This window comes from Culex quinquefasciatus, chromosome 3 (genome assembly GCF_015732765.1).
Source record: "Culex quinquefasciatus strain JHB chromosome 3, VPISU_Cqui_1.0_pri_paternal, whole genome shotgun sequence".
NCBI classification, from domain to species: domain Eukaryota; kingdom Metazoa; phylum Arthropoda; class Insecta; order Diptera; family Culicidae; genus Culex; species Culex quinquefasciatus.
The window spans coordinates 13504140-13514621 of record NC_051863.1 but is presented as its reverse complement, the minus strand read 5'-3'; the positions used below and the strand labels follow the sequence as shown (position 1 = coordinate 13514621).

General features: G+C 40.2%; 2 protein-coding genes across 2 annotated transcripts; one reads left to right on the top strand and one right to left on the bottom strand.

The window, feature by feature from the left end:
• The first annotated feature begins 50 nt into the window (after positions 1-50).
• Positions 51-1188, top strand: LOC119769897. Its single transcript, XM_038263690.1, has 2 exons — positions 51-805; positions 836-1188. The coding sequence occupies exons 1-2, from the start codon at positions 342-344 to the stop codon at positions 1005-1007; spliced, it is 636 nt and encodes a 211-aa protein (XP_038119618.1). The 5' UTR covers positions 51-341; the 3' UTR covers positions 1008-1188.
• Positions 1189-5145: 3957 nt separating this feature from the next.
• On the bottom strand, positions 5146-10323 carry LOC119768624. Its single transcript, XM_038258816.1, has 7 exons — positions 9812-10323; positions 9518-9754; positions 7066-7308; positions 6780-7010; positions 6479-6718; positions 5925-6395; positions 5146-5862 (listed from the first exon to the last, which is right to left on the bottom strand). Exons 1-7 carry the CDS (start codon positions 10321-10323, stop codon positions 5292-5294), a joined length of 2505 nt encoding a protein of 834 aa, XP_038114744.1. The 3' UTR covers positions 5146-5291.
• Positions 10324-10482: the final 159 nt, after the last annotated feature.

Below are 10482 nucleotides of genomic sequence, written 5' to 3'. Positions count from 1 at the left end.
CATCAGAAATTGCGTTGCATTAAATTTTGAAGACTAACTGTTGCACACCCTGGACTAACGAAGCAACCCATTCAAGCAATCGAAGCAACCATCAATCAATCAAGCGATCATTCCACTTCTGACACTCGAACAAACAAGAAGCAATAAAATCAGCTCTCACGAAATACAACATTGGCGACGAGGAAAACTCAAAATTTTCAACCAGAGTTGCGGATCTCAAGAATGCCGGAAGGGAACAACATTCAGCCCGACGGTAACCTGCTGTACGAGCGACTTCTGCAGCAGAACGAGCGGCTGGAGGCTCCGCCCTACCAACATCACCTTGCTGGTGCTGTGGCGACATGCATTTCGTTCGAGACTGCGCCTACAAACAGCACGTCTGCCAGGACTGCATGCAGACCGGCCACAAGGAAGGTTACTGCAGCTGCGTGCCCAAGAAGTCCAAGAACAAGCAACAGACGAACGTCAACAGCCTGTATGCCGCCAACCGGGTCAACTCTACCTCGAAGCGTAAGTTCCTGACGGTGAGCATCAACGGTTCCCAAGCATCTCTGCAGTTCGACACCGGCTCGGACATCACAGTGATCTCGCGGAAGCAGTGGTGCGACAACTTGGATTCACCGCCGCTGTCTCCCACCAAGCAGATTGCCAGAACAGCCTCTGGTAAGTCACTGTCCCTACTCGGTGAGCTCCGATGCAAAGTCACACTCGGAGGCGTCACCAGAACCGGAACTTTCTACGTGACTGACAAGCAGATCAACCTGTTCGGTCTCGACTGGATCGAGCTATTTGAGCTGTGGGACACCCCGATGTCAGCAGTATGCAGCGGCGTCACTGGAAAGGTCAACCGCGTCAAGCAGCAGCGTTCTCTTGCAGTCAAATCGCAAGGGGAGGCAAACATGAAAACAGGTCTAGGTGCAACCGACGCAGCTTCCAGCCAGTCCGAATCCACGGCATGGTACGAAGAACATCTCCGCTGGTACTGTTCCCAATATCTCACCGCTTGAAGATGGCGAGCGATCTGGATCACATCAAGTCGCACCCTGTGCTGGTTTTAAGGGGGAGATGTTGCACACCCTGGACTAACGAAGCAACCCATTCAAGCAATCGAAGCAACCATCAATCAATCAAGCGATCATTCCACTTCTGACACTCGAACAAACAAGAAGCAATAAAATCAGCTCTCACGAAATACAACACTAACGAAATAAGTTTTGTTTGATATTTTTTCAAAATATACATTTAATGAAGTTTGCATCTGTGCACCTCAAAAATGTCTGGCGCACAGATTGTCAAAGGAAACAGATTGGCCAATGTTTGACAGATCCAAACGCGCAGGACACCAACCGCCCTTTACGTTCAGCATAACGGGCAGTGTTGCAAGCGCAAAACATTCGTTGTCAGTGCCGATTTATTTTGCATCGACCAATCGACCCCTACACTGAAAACCCAACCATGGTAGTTGCTACCATATTGTAGGGTTAAATTGAGAACACGCACCGACGTATTTTTGCTAAAAACATTCCGTGCTTGGATTGACTGATTAACGCAGTCAGTTTTACTATGTCGAGAGCGGTATGGTAATTTTAACCCTCGATTATGGAGAGAATGATAATGATTTCGTATTAGCTACCATGCAATTTTGTGGAAGCATGGTACATTTTACCATATTTGCGTTTACTTTCACCAAAAAGCCACAGTTAATTTAATAAGCAGCATTTTTAGCAAATTTTCTTAAAACTACCATGGTCGGGCTTTCAGTGTAGACAATCTGAATTTTCATCAGCTGGAACTTTAGTAAATGATTTTGAATTTAATTTAGTTTACAAAAATTACAAAAATTACAAAATTACAAAAATTACAAAAATTACAAAAATTGCAAAAATTACAAAAATTACAAAAATTACAAAAATAACAAAAATAACAAAAATTACAAAAATTACAAAAATTACAAAAATTACAAAAATTACAAAAATTACAAAAATTACAAAAATTACAAAAATTACAAAAATTACAAAAATTACAAAAATTACAAAAATTACAAAAATTACAAAAATTACAAAAATTACAAAATTACAAAATTACAAAAATTACAAAAATTACAAAATTACAAAATTACAAAATTACAAAAATTACAAAAATTACAAAAATTACAAAAATAACAAAAATTACAAAAATTACAAAAATTACAAAAATTACAAAAATTACAAAAATTACAAAAATTACAAAAATTACAAAAATTACAAAAATTACAAAAATTACAAAAATTACAAAAATTACAAAAAATACAAAAATTACAAAAATTATAAAAAATTACAAAAATTACAAATATTAAAAAAATTACACAAATTACAAAAATTACAAAAATTACAAAATTTACAAAAATTACAAAAATTACAAAAATTACAAAAATTACAAAAATTACAAAAATTACAAAAATTACAAAAATTACAAAAATTACAAAAATTACAAAAATTACAAAAATTAAAAAATTACAAAAATTACAAAAATTACAAAAATTACAAAAATTACAAAAATTACAAAAATTACAAAAATTACAAAAATTACAAAAATTACAAAAATTACAAAAATTACAAAAATTACAAAAATTACAAAAATTACAAAAATCTAATCTAATCTAATCTAATCTAACACAAACGCAGCCAGTCCGATGAAAGCATGCTGGAAAGTCTTGTGATTAGATTACGCCCCAAGCACTTTTCTTGTCATTATTAATAATTGCAGTACATCCGAGAACACCCGAAAATGCATTGCAAAAATTAAAGCGGCCAGCCCTACTACGTTGTGTTTACCGCAGAGAGGATTCTGAGAACGGATCACATTTCACAGAATCTACAGGGGAGGAAGGATGCGTGGACATACCGTACCAAACGCTCCTGTTTACAGTTTCATATGTGTTTTGTATAATGTGTTAAGTGTAAAATATAGTGTGGTTATATAATTGATTAAATATAATAATGCAATATAATGATCATTTAATAAAATCCCATCACCTATATATAATAACATAAACCCAAGCACACAAAAAGCGACACAAAAGAAATGAAAATGGGCATGCAAAAACAAGACAACGCGTCCTCGTGGTCAGCGCACTTATGATGCCATTATTTAATTATTATAACCACGCACCCAAGCACACAAACAGCGACACAAAAGAAATGAAAATGAGCATGCAAAAACAAGACAGCGCGTCCCCGTGGTCAGCGCACTAATGATGCCATTATTTAATTATAATAACCACGCACCCAAGCACACAAACAGCGATACAAAAGAAATGAAAATGAGCATGCAAAAACAAGACAACGCGTCCCCGTGGTCAGCGCACTAATGATGCCATTATTTAATTATTATAACCACGCACCCAAGCACATAAAAAGCGATACAAAAGAAATGAAAATGAGCATGCAAAAACAAGACAACGCGTCCCCGTGGTCAGCGCACTTATGATGCCATTATTTAATTATTATAACCACGCACCCAAGCACACAAACAGCGGCACAAAAGAAATGAAAATGAGCATGCAAAAACAAGACAACGCGTCCTCGTGGTCAGCGCACTAATCCAAAAATTACAAAAATTACAAAAATTACAAAAATTACAAAAATTACAAAAATAACAAAAATTACAAAAATTACAAAAATTACAAAAAATACAAAAAATACAAAAATTACAAAAATTACAAAAATTACAAAAATTACAAAAAATACAAAAATACAAAAATTACAAAAATTACAAAAATTACAAAAATTACAAAAATTACAAAAATTACAAAAATTACAAAAATTACAAAAATTACAAAAATTACAAAAATTACAAAAATTACAAAAATTACAAAAATTACAAAAATTACAAAAATTACAAAAATCTAATCTAATCTAATCTAATCTAACACAAACGCAGCCAGTCCGATGAAAGCATGCTGGAAAGTCTTGTGATTAGATTACGCCCCAAGCACTTTTCTTGTCATTATTAATAATTGCAGTACATCCGAGAACACCCGAAAATGCATTGCAAAAATTAAAGCGGCCAGCCCTACTACGTTGTGTTTACCGCAGAGAGGATTCTGAGAACGGATCACATTTCACAGAATCTACAGGGGAGGAAGGATGCGTGGACATACCGTACCAAACGCTCCTGTTTACAGTTTCATATGTGTTTTGTATAATGTGTTAAGTGTAAAATATAGTGTGGTTATATAATTGATTAAATATAATAATGCAATATAATGATCATTTAATAAAATCCCATCACCTATATATAATAACATAAACCCAAGCACACAAAAGCGACACAAAAGAAATGAAAATGGGCATGCAAAAACAAGACAACGCGTCCTCGTGGTCAGCGCACTTATGATGCCATTATTTAATTATTATAACCACGCACCCAAGCACACAAACAGCGACACAAAAGAAATGAAAATGAGCATGCAAAAACAAGACAGCGCGTCCCCGTGGTCAGCGCACTAATGATGCCATTATTTAATTATAATAACCACGCACCCAAGCACACAAACAGCGATACAAAAGAAATGAAAATGAGCATGCAAAAACAAGACAACGCGTCCCCGTGGTCAGCGCACTTATGATGCCATTATTTAATTATTATAACCACGCACCCAAGCACACAAACAGCGGCACAAAAGAAATGAAAATGAGCATGCAAAAACAAGACAACGCGTCCTCGTGGTCAGCGCACTAATCCAAAAATTACAAAAATTACAAAAATTACAAAAATTACAAAAATTACAAAAATAACAAAAATTACAAAAATTACAAAATTACAAAAATACAAAAATACAAAAATTACAAAATTACAAAAATTACAAAAATTACAAAAATACAAAAATACAAAATTACAAAATTACAAAATTACAAAATTACAAAAATACAAAAATTACAAAAATTACAAAAATTACAAAAATTACAAAAATTACAAAAATTACAAAAATTACAAAAATTACAAAAATTACAAAAATTACAAAAATTACAAAAATTTCAAAAATTACAAAAATTACAAAAATTACAAAAATCACAAAAATTGTAAAAAAATACAAAAATTACAAAAAATATTACTCTGAATAAATTTAAAATTTTAATGAAATTGCTTTTATATTGAAAACAGTTTACATTTTTCGTCAACATAACTCAAATCACCGAAGCTTTCAGAAAAGTGACGTTAAACCGTGAAATGACTTTATCCAAATTGCTTATTCCAAGTTCCGCCACTCGCTCACAGATGGCAGCTGTGAAAAGCTCACAAAAACTCTCTCAAAACGATGGAACCGCCTGGTCCTTCTTCTTCAACGCATCCCCCACCAAACTCGACTCGACCCTCTTCAGCACATTCCGGTTTCCCTGCGCGTTGGCCATATCGCGCGCCAGATGGCCAAAAATCTCCGTCGTCATGCTGTTGCGGCCAACTTCCTGCCGCGAAACGGCCTCCTTCTTATCCGCGGCATCCTTTTCCCGCTGCACCGCATCAATCACGTCCCAGGTAAAGCTAGCCAGTCCGGTGGCCAGGTGAACGTACAACTCGTGGTCGTGGGCCGTCAGCGGTTTGCCGTTGTAGCTGGCCACCGTGCTGTACAGGACGTTGATCAGCCGTTGGCGGTCCGGGTCGAGCTTGGCGAGTTTGGCAATGTCCGTGGCGAGGACCAGGTCTGGGAGGTGGGCGAAGACGTTGTCCGCCAGGTGGTCAAACGCTTCTCGTTTGAGCTTGGTTTTGAACTTTTCAATCACGCTGACGATGTTCTTCTCGCTGTAGGCATGATGCAGGACGCGGGGTTCCGGAGGTTCCGGAAGGTGACAGTTGATTCGGTGGCAACGCGTACTGACCTCTCTGAAAGTTGATGGAAAACCTTTTAAAACTGGACTGTAAATTCAAACGAATCTTCACCCAACCTCAAATTTCGCTGCTCTTCCAACATCTTCAGCAGGTACTCTTTGGCTCGTTCGGGCAACGAGTGGCCATGGCGGTCAAGCGTTTCCTGGAGACGGTGCCGGTACGGTTGGGCAATTTTACTAGTCTTGGCAACCTCGTCCGTGTTGTACCCGGGTGGTGGAGGGAAACTTGGCGGAGTAGCAGCCAGGACGTCCTCCATGTAGTGGCAGTTTGTGGTGTGGCGTTGGTGGGTCGATTTCTTGTCCAAGTCCAGTGCTTCAACGATTCGTTGCATGCTCTCGCGAACTTCCGGTTTCAGAATGGGACCGTAGTGCTCCAACGTGTCCTGGAGGATGTGTTTGTTGGGTCTCGACACCTTGCTCGTTTTGGACACCTCAACGGGGTCGTAGTCCGGTGAAGGGCGGACATCGCGTGCTCGGGGTGGTTTCTGAAGCTTGCAATCGTGCAGGTGCTGTTTGTGGGTGGTTTGTCTGGAGAATATTTTGTTGATGTTGATGTTGATGTTTTTGTTAGTACAAGTCGATTTGCTAAAACAATTACTCATTCAACAAACCTTTCCAAACCGCGATCCTTGATCATCTTCTGCATGCTTTCGCGGGCAGCTGGCTTCAGGACCTTACCGTAATGAGCAAGGGTATCCTTGAGGATGTGCTCGTTCGGCCTCGACACCTTGCTCGTCTTGGCCACCTCGGCCGGATTGTACCCCGGTGGAGGTGCAACACGCTTCGGTGTGGCAGCTCTTGCTTTTTTCATGTACTTGCAGTTGGCGGTGTGCTGTTTGTGGGTTGTTTTTCTGGTGAAAAAGAAAATTGATAAATTTGATGAGATTTTTCACTTTCGAAACTTCTTCAAACCTGTCCAAATCTCGATCCTTAATCATTTGCTGCATATTTTTTCGCGCTTCAGGTTTGATCACCTTTCCGTGATGATCCAGTGTATCCTTGAGGATGTGCTTGTTCGGAATCGAAATTTTGCTCGCTTTGGCCACAGCAACTGGATCGTAGTCCGGCGAAGGACGAACGTGCGCTGCACGAGGAGCTTGTGGCAGTTTGCAATCGTGCAAGTGTTGCTTGTGTGTTTCTTGTCTGAAAAATGTTAAAATTACTCAAAATTTCCCCAATAAGTCAAATCTCATCTCACCGTCGACTCTTTTGATCCTGGATGCGCTCCCTCATACTTTGTGTGGCTTCCGACTTGAGCGTGCCGCCAAATTTGGTCAGTGTGTCCTGCATCACGTGCTGATTCGGCCAAGACAGTTTGCTGGTTTCGGCGGCCGCTACCGGGTCGTAATCCGCTGGTAAGGTTTTTGGCATTTGCAGAGCGATTTCTGGTTGTTTTTCGTTTCTGGCGTGGTTATCGGTGTGTTCTTTAAACTTAAGATCACTGGAAACGAAAAAAAAAAGTAGTTTATACATCAAGTTGCAAAATGTGTTTCTGCCAATTCGTTTAGCCAGGAGACGGTGATTTCATCGGATTGCAGACTGGATTTCGTCATGTGATGTGATGATTGTCTAAGTCCAAGTTGCCTAGGAATTGATAATTGGGAATAAAACCAACTCCACCTGAACCGGATTCTTACCACCATCCACCACGCACCAGGGACAAGGAAAGGGATTTGGAAATCGGGAAGTGTTGATGCTCAGCTTTTTTAAGAGGACAAGGGAATATCTCCATTGTACCCTCAAGAAAGATTAGCTTGGAGTTGGACGATTTTTGGGAAGGCTTAAGGCTATGAAGATTATTATAACTGACGATTATTTAAAATACGATTAGTTCATCAAAGGACAGATTTTGGGAGTTATGCGGATGTAGACATTTATTGAAAACCAACTTACGTACATTCTCAAACAGACAGGAGTCAGTACAACTTAATTGCTGCAATAAATTTTCAATTCAGCCTACCTCATATTAATTTAAAAATAAAACATAAAACTGTGTTTCTGATTTCAACTATAATGTTTAGGTCTCCAGTTGAAATTATAAAATCAGAACTTGCTTCAATCATTGAAAATAAACATCAATTTATGAAGATGTTTGTTGCTAGATCTTCAATGTTTCGGACTCATTGGAAAGGTCTTTAAATTACATAACCAACGATGGGTCGGATGACGGATCCGGACATAGTAACATTTAGGCTTTGCCAAAGCTGGCACAACCGCTATAAAACCTATCAGCCAAAACCAACATTAAAACCACTTAGTCGTTACAGCCTCCCCAGAATCCCGATAAACCTCTGTTAAAACCCAAAAGGACCTCCGCAAAAGGTTGTCACGGCCTATTTATAAAACCTACATAGGAGTTCAAGGCTTTAAAATTGGATCCTAACAACCTCCTCAAAGCCCTGCTGCAACCTTCCATCGGATGAGGAAGTAAAATGTCGGTCCCGGCCTTGGTTGTTAGGCCGTTAAGTCATTCCAGGTGTAGGAGTCGTCTCCATGCCATAAGTACAAACAGCACACCAAACCAAGCCTACTCCGGTGGAATCGCTGGCGGCGGTTGGTCTCACAATCCAAAGGTCGTCAGTTTAAACACTGGGGTGGAAGGTTCCTTGGAGTAAAAGAGGTTTGGGTGCTCTCTTTTTTTTTTACCACGACATCAGAAATAGTTGTTTGAAAATGCTCGCAATTTTTTTATTCGGTCGGAAAAATATTATTTTTCTTGAAAAAACTTTCATTTTTAATCACGTGATCATCCCTATTTCTGGCTCGATGCCGCCATCATGCGACCGCGTGCTCCGTTTGTTTGTCAACAAAGCTGCAGCTGGATGGTGAGACGAAGTGAGGGGGGAAGAGATTTTGACATTTTTATGCCCGCATCTGGCCCGCCGCCTATTTCGTCGGTCGACGGAGTCCAGCTACCCAGTCACGAAATATTCTAGCAGAGCTGGTTCTGCCAGAATCCTGCTAGAACGATGGAACATTTTTGCTAGAATGCTGTAAGAATATCCAGCTCTGTGAGAACTCCGCTAGAATCCTGCTAGAACGTCGTGACTGGGTAGGAACTGATCGTACAATACTCGGGATAGAAATATGTGAGATCCGTATTCAATAAAGTACATGGACTCTTTGGAAATTACCTATCCATCGAATTCAGGTCATTTATCTAACATCCGGATAAATGCGAAACACATTTTTATACATAACGTTTGAACATCTTATTGAAACTTAACTTTTAATAAAAATCGATCTGTGTGAACTTAAACTGAGTCAAATGCAACCGATTTGGTCTAAATCGTTTCAGCCAGCGCTGAGAAAACTGAGTGACAATTTTGTTTACACACAGGGACACAAACAGTCAGACATCTGTTCAGTTTTCGATTCTGAGCTGGTTCGCGATTAAAAGCTCCATAATTCCGACAGATGGCGCAAAGCATCGAAGAATGACGATTCAAATTTTCGCTGTTCGGTTACATAGGAATGCAAACATAAAATTGAATTTACAGCTCTTAGAACAACTTTTGAGAAAAAAATTCAATTAGTACGAGTGTAAACTTTTTGCCCTCTATAAATAAACGCAATAAAAAAAATTGAAAAAAAATATTGCCTTACCTCAGTGAGGAAGTCAAAAGAAAAAAAGAACTTCTTCCCTTTACCTCTGAGCTTTGAACTCCTGCACTTTCAACTCGAACTCCTTCTTCGTTTCGGGTGCCATCCGCGGTCCAAAGCGTTCCAGCGTCAGCTCCAGGATGCGCAGAGGTGGATCAGCGATGCTGCTGCTTTTGGCAACTTCCAGGGCGTTGTAACCCGGCGGAGGCACTCCGAGCGCGGGCGGCATTTTCATAGCTACATTGGACGGACAATGCTTCAAATGCTGGCTGGTGCTGGATTCCCTGTTGGAAGAAATTTTTAAATAAATCTAGTTCCAACATAGTTTAAGATTTTCAAACCTCGCCGAAAGCAGCTTCCCCACGTTTTCCTCCAGATTCGCTCTTCTAGAATCTTCCAGCAACTCGCCGAACCGCTGCAACGTGTCATTCAAACAGTACGCCTTGGGTTCGGACAGCCCTCGGTAGTACTGCTCGCGCTGCTGGTCGTCCATGGCGCTGGCAGGTCGCGGACGAACTTCCGGCACCGGACTGGCGCAGCTGACGTGGTCGCGAATGGTCACCGCCCGCGCCTTTCGCTGCTCGGAGGCCAATTTTTGGAGGTTGGTTTTGCTTTTCGTGTCGAGCAGGGCGTCGAACCGCTTCAGGGTGTCCTCGATGTGGACGACCTTTGGACGGGCCAGGTACTCGCGCCGGTTGACTGGGGCTAGATCGGGGGTGGAGGTTGATGGGGGTGGCATTGGGATTGCCTGGACGCCTTCGAGATTGGCAGGAGTTGCGGGTTTCGTGGGATCGGGTGGAGGAAGGTTGGTGGCCGGATTGGGGCTTTCATTTTTGGATTTTGATGGATCCATTTTTAGGGAGTTTTCTTTTATTGATTTTTAAAATGCTTTACACTGCAATTTAGTCCACTCTGTCAGAATTTTGATTGAAATGTAGTCATGCAGGGTAAGGTTACTGAGATTAACACTTTTTACAAGTTGATTTTTTTCAGTTTGGACGAAAATGACTTC